This window comes from Eumetopias jubatus, unplaced genomic scaffold (assembly GCF_037043125.1).
Source record: "Eumetopias jubatus isolate StellerSeaLion01/CBP00866 unplaced genomic scaffold, mEumJub1_p1.0 scaffold_6, whole genome shotgun sequence".
Lineage (NCBI taxonomy): Eukaryota > Metazoa > Chordata > Mammalia > Carnivora > Otariidae > Eumetopias > Eumetopias jubatus.
The window spans coordinates 55,503,353-55,526,233 of NW_028274812.1; the positions used below are offsets into that span (position 1 = coordinate 55,503,353).

Sequence of the window (22,881 nt, forward strand, 5' to 3'; positions counted from 1 at the left end):
TCAAAGTGCCACGGTCCACGTGGGCCACTGTCTGTCTTCCCTTGTGTTCATCACCTTCCCGTTTCTGTTTCACTTCTTGCTCCACATTTTGGAACTGGGAATAGGCTTATTATTCCAAAGAACAGATGGCCCAGCCTTGGAGAGCTGAGGCATTTCTGCAGAGACTATCAGCAGAGCACTTAGCCTGTTGTTGATGCTCAAGAAACAGACCAAAAATTAAAATAGATTTTTAAGTAGACTAACGTTGCTGTTATTGAGGTGCCCCATGGGAGTTTTTAAAGCTCCACAGTTAGAAAACTGTCTAGCCACCCTTTGAAAAGCAAACGAAAAGAATCTGGAATAGAAATTTCCCTTTATATTTTCTGCCCAAAGGTGACTCTTAAAAACTCCTCCCCACTCCTCCAAAGTTAAACGCCTAGAAAATAGATAGGATTATGACCTCCTAATGCCTGGCAGGTATCTTTAACTTAAACACGGTACAGAAATGTGCAGCACCCCCTCGAAACCTTGCGAGGCTCTCCCTGTCCTTGCTTTACAAGGTAATGGAGGCTCAGTGGTTGCTTTCTGCCTAGTTCTTTGGGAAGTGGTATGTCTTGACCCTGTTCGCGTTGGCCAGATTTCTGAGCAGCTCTGCTCCTCGTCACATGCGTTTGCCACACTTCGCACAGGGCACACAAGTGGCCTCTGTCAACTCTGATAAAAAGGGAAGCTCAACACCCTTTCATGAACATTCTCCTTTAAACCTGTCAGGCCTAAAATTAGGAAGGAGCTGCGATCACCAGACATTCTTCTCTCCGAAGGGAGAAACTTGCCCTTTGCAGTTTACCTTCATCTTTCGTGGATGAGCATGTCCCTTTACTGGGGAAAGTGAGAGTGCCGGCCTTTGCCTCCGATAGCACCAAACCCGAACGAGAACACATCTGGGGTTGAAGACTGATTGTTTCCAGAAGCTTCAGTGGTTGCCCATGTCTGAATGTCTTAGCAAAATTGATTTTAGTACTAAGTGTGTTCATTTCAAGAAAAGTAATCGTAGAGATGGCTGGTCTCTTCATGACTGATGTCATTCTCTTGAAGAACAGTAACGTTTCCTTGATTTCTTAGGTTTCCTTGCTCTGCTTTTTTCCTTTAAAGGAAGATGTTTTTATTTCATCTATTGGAAACCAGATTCACATGTTAGGAGAGCTGGACACGTATTCAGTGACTGTCATCTCGTGCCAAAGCACGCTTGTAGAGTAGCATTGCTTTATATTTGGTGATGCCTCTGGGAAGTCATGCTTGGCAATAAGGGATGGTCAGTTCTGACATTTTTTACTACATGCTTTATATGTCTCTTACCTTCAATAGTTTTTTAATTTAAAGCCTTCAACTCAAGGATCGGTGAGCTCTTATCTGAGAAATAATCATTCATTAGACTATGGCCTTAAATATGCAAAATTGGAAGTGGCTTTAAATTTAAGTGATTGCTTAGAAAGTGGGAGTTGCTTTCTTTACGACTGTCTCAAGCATTTGTTTCATTTGTGAAGTTAATTGTGTCTGTTACACCTTTTAAAAATATTATTGGAACAATTAGTAGCATGGCATTGCAGGACATTACTGGGCTTTTTATTATTTTAATAATCTGTCTTGAAGATGGTAACACTGATGACTGCTTGGAGAAAAGAGTCATCTTTCCATGCAGGCTTATTTTGCTTTAAAAAAAGTAAATATAATAACCTCTGTATCTGTAATATGGCTTTTGATATGCTTGAATGAGTCTCCTTTTCAAGAGGGCAACAAAAACAGAAAAGCAAATAAATCACAGTATCTCTGGCAGAATATTTGTCCCCTGGTTTCCTTAGAGACTGGTGATTATTGTCTTGAGGGAAAAAAAAAATCTATTAAGTCAGTGCCAAAGCTTCTAACATTTGCAAAATTTTACACAGGTACACCCAATAAAGATATTTACAAGGAAGCAATACCATAGAGTGAATTACTTTGTGATAAGAGTAGGAAGAAAACCCTGGACCAGGGACTTAGGAGACCATGGTGGTAATTTTCCATAAACTGGCATTGTCACCTTGGCAGGTATCTTATCTTCGTGGATCTCAGGTTTGTCCTTTGTATAATAAGAGGGTGACCAGTTTATGAGGTCCCAGAGTGACAGTCTCTCCTTGTATCTAAAACATTGTAAATCTCCAGAATTGGAGATTACCTTATTAGCTCCCCAGGGCTGAGAAAGAACCGACACCAGCTTTTCTGTACCGAGTGGCACAGTCTTGGGACTGCTCAGAAAAGACCCATCGCAGTCCTCTGTGGAGAAACAGCATGGGCTTCCCAGAGGATATAGACCTTCATTGCCTTGTTGTGCTGAATGCTCTTGGTTGGAGATGTAGAGTAACATTGTTACACTGCTGTGAGAGTCTCCAAAATGAAGAATTTAAGTTTTAAAGGGAAAAAAATAAAATCAAGGAGGGAAGCTTTCTTCGTACAGTGTTTGAGCAACCTTTGGCTGGCTCACTAATGTCTAGAATGAATGGTGGCTTTGAATTGCTGTCATGATGTTTATTTTTACTTGTGGTGCCCTTGTCGAAGGTTTCATGTGGAAACACGCTAAAGCAGATGCTCTTCTGACATCTCACAGGTGCTTCTGAAGACTCTCGGCCACAGGTTCTTTGGCGGGCCTTGCAGTCTGTTAGGTGAAGGTTTGTGCCAGAGGACAGACCCTGTTGCTAATGTTGGTGTCATAGGCTCCTTGTTGAGCTGCTCCATGGCACAGCCTGTTTGCTCTGCTGCTGACAGGAAGAAGGGGAAGGTAGGGCCCGTCAGCTTCACATGACGAGCCCTTAGCCCTGGATGACACAGAGACTTTCTCTGTTGCTCAAGTGGCCGCCTGTCAGATCCCATGTGAGCACTTTGTTTTCCTGTCCATTAAGGATCCCATAAAAGCTCTGGCATTCCATTAAAGGGCTGTGCCCACAGTGGACGCTCAAAAACAATGGGTGTGTATTGCCAACTCTCTCATTTGGTTACAAGTATGAGGGGGGGAAGAAAAGTAAGTTGTTTTGCTTTTTAACTTGAACCTAGGTATTGTGGTGGCAGTACTCTGTTGAATAATGGAAAAATAACACGTGGATTTAAGCTTGGCAGTTGTCTACTCATAAAGCATTAATGGCTTTTGTATTATATGTATACATATATATAAATTACATTATAATTTTTGTATGTGACTAATAATAGTTTAAGGTGCTATTCTTCCTACCACAGCACCACTTTAGCAAATGTGAGGCATCAGGAAGACCAGCTGGTTTTGAGGCTCATGCAGTAGGGAATCCTGAGCAGGTTTGCCAGCGCAAATGGGAGAGGAGAGGTCTGGCTGTGGGAAATGGAAGGACTGCAGGGGTGCCTGGGTGTGTGTGGGGTCCTTGGCACAAGATAGGAGTTGGCAGTCAGGTGGCTGAGAAGAGAAAGAAATGAGGGACCACTGTTATCAGCCAAGCTAAGAGCCCCGAGGAGGAGCACGTCCCCAGGTATATCTGGGGCATGGTGACATGGAGAGGTAGAGGGGCCACCCACCCTGGGAGATCACATGTGGACTTGAAGGTCCTTAGCACAGAGTAATTTTTTTTTTTTTATTAGCGTTCTCTGAGAATGGCAGAGGAGGAATTTGCAGGGAAAAAAAAAAGGGAAGACTGAGCATAAAATTTGCAACACAGTAGCATGTGGTGGGAGGAAGAAGAGCTAGTAATGGATCCATTAGGAAGGTTGAAAAAGAATTAGAGAAATAAAAAAGAACCAAAGAACTACTCCACCCAGGAAGCCAAAGAAGCGGTTGCCAGATAGAAATCAGAACAGATGAGACCTGGGAAGAAACCAGTTCAGAAGTGGCATTTCTGAACAGTGGGGCAAAGAACAATCCTTCAGTGAGTGGTACGTGATAGTTGGTCTTTGGGGGAAAGACCATATGCAAAAACAAACTCCCATTTGGACTATAAATATAAATGTAAAAATTCAAAAATTGTTATAACTTAGATAGAGAAATAACTTAGATAGATAGATAACTTAGAGAAACCCCTATCTGTCTATGTGGTGTGTATATTCAAGATTCCAGAAAGAGTTAAAAGACAGGCTATAGATGGGGAGGAGATACAAACAAAACTTGGCAGAAAAAAAGCTAGTATCCTTGATGTAAGAAGAGTTTCTATAAACTAATCAGAAAAGTAACACAGTAAAAGAACAGGTACGTTTTGTTTTCTGACAAAGAGACATAAAATGATGAGTAAATAGATGAAAATGTTTGTGAATTTAAAAATAATCTTAAAGCAATAATGAGATGGTAAAGTTTGCCTGTTAGACTAGCAAAAATTAAAATCCATTTTTGTAACATCCACTGCTGATAAGAAATGGACACTTAGGTAATCACTGTCACTAGGGACTTAAGTTGATACACCATTTGAGAGAACTGTTTGTCAGAATGCATTGAATTTTTATATGCACATATAGTTTGATCTGGCAAGCACATGTCTTAAGAATATATATCCTACGAGGGCGCCTGGGTGGCTCAGTCGTTAAGCGTCTGCCTTCGGCTCAGGTCATGATCCCAGGGTCCTGGGATCGAGTCCCACATCGCGCTCCCCGCTCGGCGGGAAGCCCGCTTCTCCCTCTCCCACTCCCCCTGCTTGTGTTCCTGCTCTCGCTGTCTCTCTCTGTCAAATAAATAAAATCTTTAAAAAAAAAAATATATATATATATATCCTACGAGATCATAGCATGAATATGAGATGTGTCTAAAAGGGATTTATTCCATCATTGTTAAGAGAAAAAGAACAGTCTGAATATCCATCAGTAAGCAAATGATTAAATGCATTTGTGTACATTCATACAATGAAATACTAGGCAGCTGTTTTTGTTTAGTTTGTTTTTTGTTTTGTTTTTTTTTGGTTTGGTTTTTCATTTTTTTGTGTGTGCTTTTTTTTTTTTAAAGAGGTGAATTTGGGGATTTTAACATGGAAGGAACCCCATGATATCTTGCTGTGTGAGGAGAGTCTGTGTTGTAGGCCAACATTAGCCTGACTCCATGCATCAATCACCACATGACAGTAACCTGTGTGTGTGTGTGAATATGTAAGAATAGATGTGTCTCTATAAACTTATGAAAAACTTGGGAAGCGCACACACCACTGGGACAGAGCTGAAGTTGGAGGGATAAGGAGAAAGAAAACATTCATTGATGCCCTTTAAGAGTGGTGGTAGGGGCACCTGGGTGGCTCAGTCAGTTAAGCGGCTGCCTTCGGCTCAGGTCATGATCCTGGAGTCCTGGGATCGAGCCCCACATCTGGCTCCCTGCTCAGCGGAGAGCCTGCTTCTCCCTCTCCCTCTGCCTGCCACTCTGCCTACTTGTGCTCTCTCTCTCTCTCTCTCTCTCTGTCAAATAAATAAAATCTTTAAAAAAAAAAAAAAAAGAGTGGTGGTAAAGCTGGGGCTCGGACAGTTGAGCATCTGACTCTTGGTTCCAGCTCAGGTTATGATCTCGGGGTCATGGGATGGAGCCCACGTAGGGCTCTGTGCTCAGCAGGGAGTCAGTTTTCTCTCCCTCTCCCCCTCTACCTTTCCTCCTCCTCGCTCACTCTTTCTCTCTCAAATTATAAATAAATCTTAAAACAAAAAAAAAAGTGGTGGTGAAGACACCACTTTACCAGCAGTGGTGAATGAGGTCGGAAGGCATGAGCTGTGGGTATAGGTTACCGTGGAAGATGTGTGATTAAGAAGGAAGAGGGAGATGGAAATTTAGCTTGAGGGGCACGCAGGGCAATGCAAAAGGTGTTGGTGTCTTGTTTTGTTATGTAGGATAGGAGAACTTTGAGTGTGTTTGTATGCCAAGGAAAGGGAGAAAATGCAAAAAGACTACGTTGTGGTAGCGGGGAGTGTGATGGTGGCGGGATTGGCAAGGACTAGAATCAAGGCTGAGTCTTTCTCTGGGGTTGTAGAGGGTGAGTGAAGTGGGCAGAAGGTTTCTTACGAACTCCAAGCAGGTGGCCACAAGACAAAGAGTAGGGGATGCAAATGGGTGGTGTTGGGAATGGAAGAAGATGGCAGGTGTTGGAAACAGCTACTCTGGAATTGATTTCGGGACAAAAAGTATAAGGAAGACATTTAGGAAATAGGAAGGAAAAGGAGAAACATAAGGAACTCATTTAGGGAAAGGAGAAAACCAACAGAAAGAATAAGTTCAGAGCCTGTGAGTTCAGGTATGACTAATTTGCAGTGAAGTGAGCTGGCATTTTCTGAGTGCCCGCTACCTGGAGGAGAAGGAATCCAGTGGCTTAGGCTAGAATGAGAGGATTTCAGGCATTAGTGACACTGAGAGAGCTGGCTAAGGGTCTTGAGCCCAAGTGAGGCTGACAGAGCCGGAGAGAATACGAGGGACTGAATGTTGTGATAAGATGTTGCACTCAGGAGTGAGGAAGGGAAGGAGTGTGGAAGAGCAAGTTGGAATCACAGGGGGAACGTCAGCATTCCTTGCAGAGAGTTTCAGGATCTGAGGGCAAGGACAGAGCCAAGGTCACGGGTGTTTGTAGTGCCTGCTGGCTTGTCTCCGTACACCCTAAGTCCTGCGAGGGAAGGGATTACCCAGCGCCTGGCACATGATGGACACCCAGCAAACATTCGAATGAACAAGTGGATAGGGTGGTGTGGAAGCTCAGATTGGACAGTGAGGCATTCAGGCATCTGTAAGGACAGGATGCTGAACCCGCCATCAACTTCATTGTTAAAGTCACTGAAGAAAATCGCATGAGAACCAGGGGGAGAACAATAGAGTCCCATATTGAATTATTAAGGATTGTGGGAAGACACCTGGTTTTAGTCGATAAAACTGACAAGGATACAGGGAGTGATAAAAGCCGACTGTAACTGGTTTTGGAGCCCCGGTCCACCTGCACCAGAGTAGGTAGGAGACTTGCTACATCTGCAGCTTTGAGCGCTCCACCCTGTTGAACTGGAACTTCTGGGAATGGAGTCTGGGAAACTGTATTTGTAACGTGTTCGACACAGATGCTTAGGCCCAGCCAGTGAGTTTCAGGAACCACTAGTGAGATTCTGAAGGGGAGCTGTTTGCTTTGGCCAGGTTTGGGAAGCAAATGGAAATAAGGAGTTTGCTAGCTTTTCTTCCTAACCAAACAAATTCAGAGCAGTGGGAAAGACACCCCAAAGCCTCTTAAAGAAGAGCTTTGAAGGAAGTGGCTTCAAGAGGAAAGCAGTTGCAGTTAAGTCAAAGAAGGAGACAGTGCATGATGGAAAATGGCTGGGCTGTTTGTAATGACTGTTTCTAAAATGTTCACATGGATTCCTTCCATGGTTACGAAAAGACTCAGGATTCAGTTTGCCCTTTTATTGAAGAGTGGGGTTAAGGCTTATTATCAATTGCCCTGCCATAAATAGAAACGGCCTAGAGCACTCCTGTGTGTGTGTGTGTGTGTGTGTGTGTGTACAGAGATGTGACAAACTGTATACACGGGTATTCACATGGTGTGTATATTCATTTCAAGTCTGAAATAGCCTTCTTCTCAGGAGTTTTCTTGAAGTGGATTTTATTGTAATCATCTTCACAGTGCCCTTTCACTTTTGGACAGTGTTCAAAGTGGTGGTATTTTAACATCTGAAGCATACCAACTTCAGCTTGGATATATTTTTGCATCTACGGGCGTGAAGGGGACTTGGGGCTTCTGCTGGTATTCTAAAAGGTTCCTCTGTCCTGGAGCCAGCTGGGGGAGGGAGACTCGCACACTGACCCACAGGCGCTGGAGATCTCTAGGTGGCAGCCAGAAAAGTGGGACCCGAGGAGCCACATTGTCACAGAGCACCAAGCTGGAGCCCTTTAGGGACAGAAGGAGAGCCAGCTGAGTGGAGACTAGAGGTGCCTCAGCCCCGCTGGCTGGGCGAAGAGCAGGAGCAGAGGAGGGTGTTGTGGGCGGGTGAGCTGGACCGGAGAGAGATGAGGTGCCAGGGCAGGGGTTTGAGGACAGGTGAAAGCTGGAGGGAATGCGATTTTTGAACAGAGGATTCGTTTAAGGTAGAATCGTGTGAGACCATTTGTTCCCCTGCTCCTTCTGTGGTTGGAGTGCTCCAAATTCTCCCGTCTGAGTTGAAGGCCCTGTATTTGAACTCCTTAGCCCCAGCCAGTGACTTGGAACTTGTTCCTCTCACCCTGCATTTACTCATACTACCCACACAGTTACCCTCTGTCAGGCGCTGCTAACTGGCAGCCGCTAACAACTTTCAATAAACGTGTGTGTCCCTTCTGATAGTTTTGAATCCTGAGGAGTATATACTCTCCATGATTCCTGAACTCTCAAATTTACATCTCTCTCAGTATCTCCCCAAAGTCAGAAACCATTGCTTTTTTTGCTATTATTTTTGGCAGGTTTCCGATAACTACCAACCCTGTAGGCCTTTATTTCATCCTGTAGTGCATTTTGCTACATCTGCACCCCCGCCTTCCCACCCCCCGTTGATGGCCAAGGACTTTGTGGCAACTCTCTACAGTAGAACTGCTACCGTCAAAAGCTTTGGATAGAATATGGCTCCAAACCACACTAAGTGCAAAGGCTTATGTCCTTGAGCGTAACAGGGGAGGTCAGCAAGACATTTCTGAGTGGGAACACTTCCAGGTATCATTTGGGGTAAAGACACCATGTTTGCCCAAAGAGAAAACTATTTATAGATTTTCTGTCTGGAAGAAACCATTATCTGCTTTTGGTGGGCTCATCACTTGATTAGCATCCAGTGTTCTCTTTCTTATTGTTTTAGTCCTTTTATCCAAGAAGTAATGGATATAGAAATGTTGACCGAACTTGCCCAAGGTTGCCCAGACTCCGGGAGGTGTGATGAGCCTTAATTAAAAAATGCTGAAGAACGAGGTGGCTGGGTGGCTCAGTCAGTTGGGCATCTGATGGTTGGTCTCAGCTCGGGTCTTGACCTCAGGGTCATGAGTTCAGGCCCCACGTCGGGCTCCACGCTGGGTGCGGAGCCTACTTAAAAAAAAAAAAAAAATGCTGGAGAAAATGTCTTTAATAGGAATAATAGGCTTTCCTTGTTGTTCTTCTATTCTCTCACCTAATACATATTTTGTAGTTGTTAACATTTACTTAATAATAGCTGAACACAGAAAAATGAAGAGTTACTGCGTATCTTAATGAATAGAGAGGAAGTTGCCTGGGTGGCTCAGTTGGTTAAGCAACTGCCTTCGGCAAGGGTCATGATCCCGGAGTCCCGGGATCGAGTCCCGCATCGGGCTCCCGGCTCAGCGGGGAGCCTGCTTCTCCCTCTGACCTTCTCCCCTCTCATGCTGTTTCTCTCTCTCTCTCTCTCAAATAAATAAATAAAATCTTTAAAAAAAAAAAAAAAGAGGAAGTTGAATATGAAATTTAATTTGTTTCCTAGAAAAGAGTCTCCTTAGACTGAATCGTTTGGTAGGATGGCCGATCTGACTTTTCTGGTCCTGAGAGGGTGACAAGGAGCAAAGAACTGACGGCCTGTTCTCTTCTGTGTTGCATGTGGTGGGCACAATGGCCCCATTTGGGGATGAAGAACTGAGGCCAAAGGATGACAAATGGGTCACCCAAGGTAACCTAATTGGACACTTGTGGAATAAGAATTCAAATTCAGGTCTCCCTACTTTCTGACACTTCTCTACTGCACAAAGTCTCCTTAAAACTGAACGATGCTTCACATCAGATACATCAGGGGGACTGGCTATCCATTGTGCTGCTCTACGTCTTGAAGAGAGAATGGACTACCTGCACGTTTCTCCCGTTTAAAAGCAAGCAAGCATTAACTAAGTAATACTAAATCTATTCTGCTTTCTTTTGTTCTAGATTTTCTATCCCAGCAAGGATGGCACAAAGATTCCAATGTTCATTGTGCATAAAAAGGGCATAAAATTGGATGGCTCTCATCCTGCTTTCTTATACGGCTACGGCGGCTTCAACATATCCATCACGCCCAACTACAGGTAAGCATGGAACGCTCCAGGAACTTCAGCGTGGATGTGATCCTCCCCCTACAGTGGCAAGAAAGCAGAGACGAGTCCACTAACTCATTGTTTCAAATGTACATAACTGTATATTTCTCGCTTGTTTTTTGTGGAGGGGCAGGATTGTGTGTTAAGTACATGCCCTTTTGGTCAGGAATTTCAGGAGCACAAGCTAATCTTGTGTCTTCAGTGAGTAGGTTGTTTGAGAGCTAGACGTTGAGGCTGGAGCTGCCAGGCTACAGACGGGGAGTGTCAGCTGAGGTTTGGACAGAAGGTAGTTGTCCCCGCACAGTTTGTCATTTGCTGTCCCGCCACTGCCCTCAGTATTCTCTTCAGAGGGAATGATTTTTTAGCTACTGATTATATTTTTCAGCAGCACAGAGTCTTAAAATAGACTATCTTAATATTCAGCCATAAGTACACTTTCTGTATCTGCTATTACTTCATTTTAAACTGTTTATGTAATTATTTCCCAATAAGTATGGTTCAGGGAGGGAAAAATCTGCATTGCCACATTTGCTGTTATTTAAATATCTTCTGTTATTTGCAAACTTGGATTTAATATCCCATTCACAGTATAAAATGGAATTTGCATTGAGCACTTTTAGTAAAAACAAGGAGTCTCCTACCAGCAAGACCAGCCATGAGCCAACTTCTAAATAGAGCCTCATATGAAATCTGATCCTATTCAGGAAGAAATTTATGGACTGGTGACTCCCAGGACATAAATTCAGGGTAGATTCAACTGGCTGCCCCAAATACGAAGACAAGAAAACTGTTGCTTTGTTTTGAGCCTTTGATGGTTCGGTGTTTAGGATTTGATGAGGTACGAAACATGGTCCCTGCCCCACAGTAGCTTATAGCCAAATTGTGAACTGCCTTGGACATCTGGTAAAAGAGTTGGATTTTATCCTTTTGTTAGTGAGGAGCTGATGAACTTGTAAAATCATCATATGAATACATTGAAGGGAAACCAGTTAAAAGAGTGGAGCAGGGGTGGTTCTTCATTCACCTTACGGTGACACTCTGCATTCTGCAGCGTTTCCTCCGCACCAACCATTATTCAGGGCAGGGCCTGAGCCACAGATGGGCTACCCACCTCTTGCCAGTTTCCTGGGCAGTCAGATGTGCTCTCTCATTCGTATGTCCGTGTCTGTGTGATTAAACCATATGCCATATTTATTCTTTGTGATGATTAGTCTAAGAATGCAAACCAGTACCTGTTGGTTCATTAGATTAACCTAATCCTTAAAACAAAAAAATAAAATGTGTCATTGTTCACCCTTCTTTATCACTTAAAGTGATGAAATTCAAGCTTCAGTTTCGAGTCATGGTGATGCCTGAGGGTAGGGCCCATGAGCATGTGTTTCATTCAGTGAACAAGTTAAGAGACTCGCATCCTGAGCCCCACTTTCCTTAGTCCCTGCAGTGGGTCTGTCATGGAGACAACCCTGATTCTCGAGCAGATCTATAGCTAAAACTGCTTGTCTTTGTTCATTTGTACAAGTAGTTATTAATCCTGCTCCACTGGGACTTGAAAGATGAGTAACGAAGGGTCCCTGCACCATTTTTATCCCAGAACCCAGCAGATATGCTGGGACCTTCTGTAGAGACCATCAGGGATGCGTGAACAATGTTGATGAGAAGACCAAGTGATTGAAAATCTGTTTGGCCAATCCAGTTGTGTGGTATGATCACCTCCCCCAACTCCCCTTTTCTCTGAGTCCTCAAGACCCAAGAAATTAGCACTCAGGCCATCTAGAGCCCCAGGTTACAGAAGCCTGCGTTTTACCCAGCTGCTAAAAGGGAGAATGATAGAATTTTCATAAACGCTTCTCAAGACAGAATTAATTTTAGCTATTAGAAATAATGGATGTCATTTATCACCGTTAGGGTCAGAGTAGAAAGAAGAAGAGAAAACAAAATCCAGATCTCCTAAAGGACTTAAGGGCTTTGTGCTATAGTTTCTTCTACTTATTTCTAGAAAACTTTCTCCAGCCCTGAGCCCTCCATGCTCCCTTTCTGGACCGTGTCCTTGGTCTTCTCAACCCTCTTCACACCTTATGTTACCTAGTTCAGCATCTAAATGTCTATAAAACTGGAACGCCTCTTTAAAATCCCAATTTCAGAAACCGCTTTCTTTATTCCAACTTGAACAATGAGAAGAGAGATACTAGAAACAGTGGAGCAGGGACCGCCACCGGGGATTCCTGCCAGCCCAGAGCCATTCACACCAGGGCTGTGTCACGTGGCTGGAGATACTCAGTTTGCCAACATAATTGTTTCAAAGATGGATTCAGCATGAAATGAGAGCTTCGGGTTCTTTCTCTGTTTGCATCCTGCATTGTGTATTCCCACTTCCTATAATAAAATATTGACCAGTATAGAAAAATGAGATCTACTGAATGCACATGAAAATATATGAACTTTGCAGTTAAACATTAATCAGAACTTTTATATTTTGCACTTTATAATCAAATAGTAAAAACTACGGGGCTCCTATTTCAGTAATGTTACCTGTGGAGTATCTTCGGGGATGTATTTCTTTGGCTGGAGAGAGACAGCGTGGTCCTTACCAGGTGGTTCATGGAAGGTTAATTATTTGAACCGTTTCTCAGTGTGTCCAGGCTCATCTTTGTGAGACACATGGGCGGTGTCCTTGCAGTGGCCAACATCCGAGGAGGGGGCGAGTATGGAGAGACGTGGCATAAAGGTGAGGTATTTCCTCTACAGAAACACAAACACGGCAGAGCCAAAGCTGCGTTTGAACGAGCTGACGGGATTAGGAGCAGATAAGCGTTGTGGCTAGACAAGTGAAAAATAAGGAGATGTTCAAACACGTTGCAGGCACCATCACCCCTCTAAAAACAGCTCCGTTTTTTCACATTTTGTTTTCCTTTGTAATCTATTTTAATGAAGCACACACTTTTCAGAAGCATTCCCTATAAAGCATAATCAGAGTTGGTTTTTTTAGCAATGCACAGGGTACATTTTTATCACTGTCAGAAGAGGGTCTGCGGGGCACTTTTTGGCATTTATTGGCTCTCTTTTGAGTCAAGACCAGGCTCTTTGGTTAGCATTATATGGCTATCTCCAACCAGGTCATTTTCTCTTAAAAAGAGCCATCTCAAATAGAGCTTTCCTGTTCCCAGAGGGAGCATCCTTTTGCTTGTTTTCTTTGATTTTCCCGATGTTGCTAAGAAGTAGCATTCCCCCTAGCATTACGGCTGTGACTCTGTCGTGAGCAGGTTTTAGACTCAGGAGCTCACTCGTTTTTCTTTTCTGGTTTTAATGATGCAGTCTCTGTTCTCCGGGCTTCTGAAGCATGTATTCTATTTCGTTGAGGATATTGCTTCAATACTAAGCTTCATTCCCCAGGCTGTCGAAATTTTTTTAAAGCCTTATCTCTTCCTTTTCTTTCCATATGGAGCACATCCTTTCCCCCAGACTTTTGTGTGTCTGGAATTCTTAGACTAACCAATAGCCAGAGGAGGATGTGGGAACGCACGTTCACTCCCACCAGCCTCAGGCTTCTCCCCACTCTCATCATCAGCCATCATTTATAAGAAGGCCTACTAGAACAAAGGAAGCTACCAGGCCTTGGTGTTGGTCAGCAGCATCAGGCAAAAGGGGGTCTTCTCCCACAGTAGGAGCAGCAGACCTGCATACATCCACTTGTCTGAACCTGAGGCCAGAGGCTGTGGTTTTCTGCACCAAATCCAGTCTGCAAAGATGAGGGTAGATCTGTAAAGAGATTTTTCATGAGTACCTGTTAGATGACAAGATGTAGGAAAGGCCAGGCCTGACCCCCTGAACATCCAGCAAGCACCCCAGAGGCTGACATCAGACAACATACTATTTGAGCATCTTAGCAAGAGTGAGTATTTCTCATTAACACATGGGCTCCTGGCCTGCCCGCCATCATTAGGGCAACTGCTCCCAAGTGTCATCCTCAAAATTGTCATTGCATAATTTTGACCCTGACCTGATATTAGAGTTTAATTACACTAAAATCATACTGTGATATTAAGAGATGATTGATCAAAGAAGAATAAGAAAATCTCTACATACATATTTATGTTCCTAATCCATGTGCCAAGTCTGGACCCCCGACACACGTCATTGACTAGTTAAACCGTTGGTGGCATACATACACACACCCCTGCATGGACTCTTGGTCCTGTGGCCTGCTCCTGGAGAACCCAGATTCTTCTCCATAAACCCCGTGGTCATCAGGTGCGCACCGTGCTGTGATAGGCACCAGTACTCTCTCATCTCTGTATTAATGAACCAACTTAATTGTCCAAAAGCCCTGGGGGAAGGGGGAGTTTGGAGCATGAATGAGTCTAAAAGTAGACTGTCTGTATTTAGACTGATTTGTAAACTTTCTCCAAATTTAGGCAGTCAAGGGGCCAGAAACGGATTTTTTCAGTTAGACCCTAGTATACTGAACATTGATAGATCTAAATTCCGTTTATTGAGTTTAAAATTTAATGCTCTTTAAAAAATACAGTCCTATACCCAAAATGATATTATTCCTGGAAACTAAGTAATTCTAGCTATTCTAATTCACCGATAATTTCTTATTAAGATTTTAACATTTGTCTTGATATGAAAAAATTGCTTCAGTAGCACAGCTTCATCTTTAATTGAATTTCTGCAGAAGTGGTTAATCTCAAATATCTAATTAGACCTGTCTGCTTTTGGTTCGTCTCATAGGCAATTACTTCAGACATCTCTTCCGTTGAGGGCCCATCTTTGACTTTTGGCCTTTACTTTCAGACATTCCAAGACCTTACAAATGTTCCTCTTTACATAATTTCTTTGTGTGGTTTTATACACTGGATGACTTCTCTGGGGAGAGGTCTGAGATCTTCATTCAAGAATTGAGCAACTGTAACAGGCTGCTCTCTACACCACCACCTCCCCGCCTCACCCCTGCTTACATTCCCTAAAGAAGGGCGGAACCAAAGAGCTTATTTCTCAGCATTACCTTTTCCAGCTCCGGCCAAAAGGAGGGTGAAGAAGTGCCCCTGTGGGCACACGGCCGTCCCATCCCCGAGAGGGGGTCGTTGCTCGCTACTCAGGGTGCAGAAAGGCTTGAGCACAGCTCAAGGTTAAGTTCAGCCTCTCTAATACCTGGGTTCCTTTTGGTTACCTGTTGTACTTTTGTCCCCATGGCTCTCTGACCCAATGGACAGTCTCTTCCCTGTGGGGCCCTGCCGTTGTATTTAGAAAAACACACATCCCCTCTGTGCATTACTGATTGTGGTGTTGATGGATTCCCATAATGCGTAACAAAATTTCAGTTGAGGCATTTTTCTAAATGTGGTGTTCGCCCACTGTGTGTAAGTGATCCATAGCTGAAACTCTGCCCTGTCGTTTGAATTCCCTTTAGGTTAAACGTGTGTGTGTGTATTTTAATGTTTTGTTTCTTAACCATCTTTTACTTTGGTACATTGCAGGTGGTATCTTGGCAAACAAACAAAACTGCTTTGATGACTTTCAGCATGCGGCAGAGTATCTTATCAAGGAAGGTTACACATCTCCCAAAAGGCTGACTATTAATGGAGGTTCAAACGGAGGCCTCTTAGTGGGTGAGAACTGGAGTCTATTGTACTTACTAGTTAACACTCTTGGGGTTTTCAGATACGCTGTCCGGACACAGCTCTTGACTTACTTTGGCTCATGGATGGGAGCAAAGAAAGCAAAACCCATTTGTATCAGGGCATCTGATAAAAGACACATAAAGACCCAGCTGAACCCACTGTACACAGGCTTGATTCACAATAGCCTGAGAAGCTTCTCCCCTGCATGCCCCGAGCTCTTCTGGGCTGCACACTGGGTGGGACCCCCGCCCTACAAACTAGATCCACTAGACCCTTTCTAGGATTCAGCCAGCACAGGACTGAGCCTGATAACCCCTGTGATTGTGTTACTTGTAAGATGTGATCACCACTAAACATTTGTTGAATATCTATGCTGTGGGTGCAGAGAGAGGAGTAGTGAAAGAAAATGAGGTAGCACATAGACCGATGCACAGCAGAATAGTCAGGAAATCGTTTATGGTATTAATTCACACTTGTTGAGCACCTTATGTGCTGGGCGCTGAGCCCTTCGCATGCACACTCTCATTTGTCATGCATGGAGCCTGAGGGACAGGAACTGGTAGCATTCCCATTTTACCGAGGACCCAGGGGCACGGAGAGGTTGAGCAGCTTGCCTGGTGTCACACAGCTGGAAAGTGGTGATGCTGGGGCCGAGCATGACAAATGAGAGTGTACATAGTCGTTCTAGTCGGAGGAGGCAGACAACACACACCAAAGGCCCTGAGGCCAGCAAGGGCTCAGAGTGTTCTAGCAACAGAGTAGAGGCCCATGGCTGTTGCTGGGCACAGTGAGCGAGGGAGAGTGTCAGGAGGCGAAACCAGGCAGGACCTCAGAGCCAGGCTAGGAGACCTAGTTTACTCTGGGAAATGAGAAGCCTTTGGGGGAGTGTCATAATTTGACTTATTTTTTAATGGGATCGATCCTGCACTGATCATGTTAGGGTGTTAGGGGAGGCAAGAGCAGAAAAGTGGGCTGCCAGGTAGGAGGCCTCTGTCCCCGTGAGACATGGTGGTGGCTTGGCCCTGGAGTGTGATGGAAGCTGCTAGAAGATTCTGGGTTTTTTCTGAATTTGCATGTGGATCATATGCAAACTAAAAGAGAAGCACGAAGGGCAAATAAATCTAAGATTTAATGGGAAAGGATATTGAAAATACCATATGATTCCAGTGGTGGGAGAGTTGTTCAGTAATTCACTGTTTCATCCAGTAATTCCTTTATATTTTCAGTTTATTGGTTTACATCTGTTGGCAAACCTGGTTCCTTGAGGAACTTGCAGAAATGGATTTCCCTTCTCAGGGTGTTGAAGGCTAACTTAAAAGGACAGATTCCTGTCCCTCTAATATCTGACTGAGAGCATCAAGTTCTCCCAGGGTAGGACTCAGGATCTGGTATTAGGACTAAGCACCAAAATCAGAACTAGGTTTTTTGCCAGAGGCCGGAGCAGTCCAGATTCCCTTGACTCACTGTTTGTTTGTCGTGCCAGCTTTGATGTGACTTCCTCCCACAGCCTAATTCCTTATGCCGGGTTGGGCTCCCCCACAGTGGTGTTTCCCACTCTGTAATCACTCATTCACTTAACTTTCCCACTAGAACATTCACTGATCTGACTCCAGTGCCAGGCACATGGCGGGATATTCAATAAATATTGTTGAGTCATCAAAACAAAGAAAGTACATTTATGTAACTTCGGTGTACAAAGGCAAGTATTTTTAAAACAGGACAAGAACGTGTGCCAGTATTGGTTAGAGCCTGTGCTGGCTTTCAGGCCTGCCTTGGGCTGTATGAACAGTTTCTACTCACGACACTTCCAACACCAAGTGTATGGGGTTTCTTCCTCCACCTCAACCAACTCTCCTACACCCGCTGGCTGTCCTACACTTCAGTTCGGATAGTGCCCAGAGTGAGCACAGACCCCACGTGGTACAGGCTCAGTCTCCCAAGACTGCCCCCACTTCGGACACCAGTTCCAAGGCCCGGACCCCTCATACTTATGACTGACTGGCTTCCCATTCAGGTTCAGACTACTTGATAAGCCATTCGAAGTATTGTTTGCTGTCTGTCAGGTTCCCATGGTCCGCCTGCTCAGCTTTGGTAATTTGTGAGAACAGCTCCTAGACCCGAGGAGAGTAGGGTGTGTGGTCGAGGGGGGCTTGCAGAATGGGCATGTCCTCTCTGGGAAGGCCACCCTTCCCAGCACTTCAGTGTTCACCAACCTGGAAGCTCTTTGAACTCCACTGCTTAGGGGTTTTTATGGAGGTTCTATTAGGCAGGCATGACAAAGGAAATCATTAGCCATTATTAACTTAATTTTCAGCCCCTCTCCCCTCCCCCAAGGTCAGGGGCGGAGCTGAGAGTCCCACCCCTTTAACCACAGGGTTGGCTCCTCTGGCAACAGCCCCCATCGTATAGCCCCCTAGGAGCCCACCAAGTGTCACTTCTTTAGCATAAACTCAGGTATGGTTGAAAGGGGCCAATTATGAGTTCTAAAAGACATGCTTCTCACCTGTGTCACTTAGGAAATTCCAAGGGATTTAGGAGTTCTGTGCCAGGAACTGGGGACAATAACTATATATTTCTTATCATGTCACAATATCACAGGTTACTTTTGAGATTCTGAACAAGTTCTCCTTGTGAAAAAAAAAAATAGGAATGGGAGCAGGAGACACAAGTTTTCTCGAAAATCCTTGAGTTTTTCTGAATAACTCCCCCATTGAGATTGACTTCAGGGCATGAATCTCCTACCCCTCAGATACACTGGAAGCAGGGAGAAAAGCTTGTGGCCATTAGGCAGGTGGTTTATGATGGTTTCTTCCTGTGCTCTAGGAAAATATGTATTTAAAGTGCTGATTTGTCCTTCTTTATTTAGATGTTTAAAGACAAACCACCCTCCTTTTCCATTCTTTCTGTCTTCGTTTTCAGCTGCTTGTGCAAATCAGCGCCCTGACCTCTTTGGTTGTGTTATTGCCCAAGTGGGAGTAATGGACATGCTGAAGTTCCATAAATACACCATCGGCCATGCCTGGACCACCGATTATGGGTGCTCAGACAGCAAACAACACTTTGAATGGCTTATCAAGTAAGTCTGAGTTCCTTTCGATACATATGGTACATGTTGCTAACAATTTGATATAATACTGAACGCAGTCAAAAGGACAAGTGTTTGACTCTTTGTCCCCTTCAGTGTCTCCTATTTGCATATCATTTACTGCAAAAGGAGTGGAAGTGATGGGAATTCCTCTTTGTCTTCCTCGTTTTGGTCTGGTCTTTACAAAAACAACAAACGACAGAGATGTGGCAGGCAGAATTCTGAAGTCACGCTCCCACCCCCAGATTCCCGTCCCCTGGTCTCTTCAAATCAGACACTAATCAGAGTGCCGCTGTGAAGGGACTTTGCAGATTAAATTCAGGTTACTCATCAGCGGACTTTAAAATAAGGAAATAATCCTCGATTACTGAAGTGGACCCAGTCTAATGACAAAGCCTTAAAAGGCTGAGCACTTTCTCAGGCTGGAAGCCGGGAATGCGGCAGAAGGGGAGGTCAGATTAGAAGCCTGAGAAGGCCTGGATCTGCCCGTTGCTGGCTTTGAAGATGGAGGAAGGGGCCTCTAGAACCTGAGACCAGCCTCCAGCCAATGGTCATCAAAAAAAGGGAGACCTCAGCCCTATAATCACACAGGAACTGAGTTCTGCCAACAGCCTGAATGAGTCTGGAAATAGACTTTTTTCCCAGAATTTCCCGATAAGAGCCCAGCCAGCCAACACCTTGATTTCAGCCCTGAGACCCAGAGCAGAGAACCCAGTTGAGCCAACCCAGACTTCGGGCTGACAGAACTGTGAGATAAGAAATCTGTGTTGTTTTAAAAGCTGCCAAACTTGTGGTAGGTTGTTACCATAGCAATCAAAAACTAATAGAAAAAGGTGTCGTTATACTTTCCATCTATGTATGGGATTTTAAGAAGGAAATAAAGAGGGATATATGCAGGTACATTAAACTTGTTTTGTTCTCAGTATAACCATATATGTTTGAAACTGCAAATCACATTATCAAAATATTGTACAACTGCATTCCTATCCTTCAACCGCTTTGGCAAGACCAATGAGAAAATGACAGACATTTAGACTCTCAAGACCACAAGCTACATTCTTTTCTGGCTCTTCACCGTCTTCGCTTCCCACGTGTAGGGGCTTGGGGACCAACATCAGCACTTGGGGACTGCCTGTGTCCCCTGTCCCAGTCTTCTCAGTCGACTCCACATTTCAATACAATAACTTCTCCAGTCAAGATTTTTGTTTCATTTTATGTGCTTTTTATGGTTTTAGCTCCTCAGCTAAAATGACCAAAGTTTTATCATTGCAATAACCTCGTTGACAAATCCCAGTAAAAGCTAAAGATGGAAGCTATAGTTCAAGTTAATGTAAAGAAAATACACACTTAGTTTAGTCCCATCTAAACTCAAAAATACTGACCGAATTGTGTATCGAAGGCAACAAAATATTCAATGGAACCTAATACTTCTAAAATTAATTTGGGGAAAAAAAAGAAAAGTAAATATCTTTACTTTTCCAACCTAGCTCTCACAGGGCTGTATTCTCATACCTGCTGCTCCCAGAGCAGCAGAGAGCTCAGCCCTACACACTCGAGCCAGAAAGGGCCTTACCAAGAGCTGCTCAAACCTGGCAGCGTGCCCCCCTCCCCCCATCCCAATGAAGGAGCTGGACTTCCACGCTTGGGAATAGTTGGATAAATTTTCTACAGAACTTCTCAGTTTTTTTTCCCCAAGAACTAACCTTTATCTGGAGGGCTGGGGTTGATCCAAGAACAACACTCTGAAATAAGATCAGAAAACTGATCCATTGCTACCCCCACCTTGTCGGTTGGGAGGCTAAACTCCAGAACTTTTCAGTCTTGACTTGGTTAACTGAGCAGAAATTTTACTCTTTTTGACTACTTACCCTCCAAAATAAAAGTCTCCTAAAATAGCCGATTATATTCAGTAATAGCAAACACTGAGAAACAGGACGTCTGTATTGAGTAAAATGTAAAGAAAAAAAATCGAGAGATTTCACTCACTTAACTACTATCAGTTACTGTTTAATTCGACTATACTTTTATTCTTAAAACCCTCTTGTTCCCTTACCTGAAAAGTTGTACTTCAGAAGGCGCTTCCTCTGCTCCTCCACTAACTTTGTTCCCATCAGCCGAAGGCCATTTCTTTCTGCCGGACCGTGAGAGCCAGCAGGAGGCCCAGACAGGACCCAGGTTCTTCCCAAGACTGCCACGCTGAGCCTTCAGTAAACATTTTATAGATGGTAAAGGGGCAAAAAGCTGCCATACACTTTGAATTTCAAGTTTTTCAACAAAAGAAAGGCTGGCTCCTATTATACTCAAAATCAGTGGCTTAAAGTCAGTCCACTTTGTAGTAGTGAGAAAGTCAGTCTAAAGAATACAGAACCATTCAAGACCGTAAGTGTGCACACATAGTTAGGATCATCTCACCAGCCCTAGGAGTTTCTTCTTTACCCAGTCTTCCAAAGTAGGAGCCACAGAAGTGACACAGCTCCCCAGTCTGCAGTAGCCCTGGCCACTTTTGACCTCCACGGCGATGCACACAGAGACTGCGGTGGTCACCTGGGGACTAGTCAGCCGCAGTCATTGCTAGTGAAGTTAGGCTGGTAAACTACATGGGTTGCTGTGCCCGCCAGTGCTCCTTGAGCAGCCTCGTGGACAAACCACCCTGCCTTTGCCTTTTAGATACTCTCCGTTGCACAACGTGAAGCTCCCGGAGGCAGACGACATCCAGTATCCATCCATGCTTCTCCTCACCGCTGACCACGATGACCGCGTGGTCCCACTCCACTCCCTGAAGTTCATTGCCACCCTTCAGTATGTCGTGGGCCGGAGCCGGAAGCAGAACAACCCCCTGCTTATCCACGTGGACACCAAGGCCGGCCACGGGGCTGGGAAGCCCACGGCCAAAGTGATAGAAGAGGTCTCAGATATGTTTGCGTTCATAGCGCGGTGCCTGAACATCGACTGGATCCAGTAAACGGACTCTCCCTCTCCCTCCTGACAGCCGCAGAAAACCTCAAGGGCTTTCCCACCGTTCACACGGAGAAACCACTGGGCATAATGCTCCCCCCTCCACGGACACTATTCCTGCGCTCAGAGACTGCAGTTGAACAAACTGCTGTGGGAATTTTATCTTTTTTAGGCTTCTCCTTTTTAGCAAGCCCTTGGCGTTTCTTTTTCCACCCTGTGCAGGCACATGTTTTAAAAAAAAAAAAAAATTAAAAAGGCATGTTTGGATCAATAGCTAAGTGGCAGCCAACACATTGTGAATATTAGATTGCTGAATTCAGAGTCGTAGTCGGGCATACTTCTTCTAGAGCACTCAATGAAATCTGCTTCTATAACCATAACTGATATAGCTTTAAATGTGAGAACTGTTCTCATGAAAAAGACTTCTTTGCAACAATAATAAATCTTATTTAAGAATGGGAGGCTTTATTTCTGGTTCCTTTGTGCTGAGGGGCACTCACTCTGGATCGTGTCACTTTTCTACTGGAACAAGCAGTTCACCTTTCCACACAAGTTAGTTTCCAAACAGTGAAGTCCTAGAATGTTAGTGCTGAGAAGAAGGGTGTGCATCCGTTCGGCTCCCTTGTGTCTGGTCATGAAGCTAGCAGAGGCAGCTCACTAGTTTCTGTATTAACCACTCAGTCAGCGGATAATCGGACTCTTTTGATTTGGATACTTACACTGAAAAAGAGTGGACCAGAAGCTTCAGATTATGGGCCTATCAATTTGGTTACGAAGTATCCCTGGACGTCGGAGTAGCTAGCGTATAAAACTCACATGAGTGAACTATCCAGATATATTTATCCAAACTTATCTTCAAATCAGAAATTTCAGCATTTCCCAAAGCTGTTTTTCCCTCCCATAGACCGCTTCTTAGAAATAGTCACACTTACAACAGTTTTGGCCCCTCACCCCTGCCACCCCAGATGTTTAAGAGGAGGATATACCATTCCTCAAACTGTCGTTCATACAATTTCAAGGCATTACATCTCATGAAACACTGTTCCTTTAGGCATCAGTTTGGGAAATGCTGATATAATTTATGAGAAGAAAACCATTTCTTCTTCGTCTTGCTTAAGATGACAAAAATAACTCCTATTTTGTATGAAGTATCTTAACCTTAAAAAGGCTTAAAAGATTACTTCATTGTTCCATTAACTTGTACTTTTCCAGAGAAGTCCTGT

The 22,881-nt window shown here is 44.2% G+C and overlaps 1 protein-coding gene across 1 annotated transcript in view; it reads left to right on the forward strand.

Annotated features, from left to right (window-relative positions):
- Nucleotides 1-22,114, forward strand: part of PREP (prolyl endopeptidase) — a 114,962-nt gene extending 92,848 nt beyond the window's left edge. The window contains exons 11-15 of the mRNA XM_028104204.2: nucleotides 9,852-9,988; nucleotides 12,628-12,722; nucleotides 15,475-15,606; nucleotides 18,538-18,694; nucleotides 21,371-22,114. Of these exons, the coding sequence (XP_027960005.1) occupies nucleotides 9,852-9,988; nucleotides 12,628-12,722; nucleotides 15,475-15,606; nucleotides 18,538-18,694; nucleotides 21,371-21,665 (816 nt within the window). The 3' untranslated portion in view covers nucleotides 21,666-22,114. The remainder of the gene's footprint in view (nucleotides 1-9,851; nucleotides 9,989-12,627; nucleotides 12,723-15,474; nucleotides 15,607-18,537; nucleotides 18,695-21,370) is intronic.
- Nucleotides 22,115-22,881: the final 767 nt, after the last annotated feature.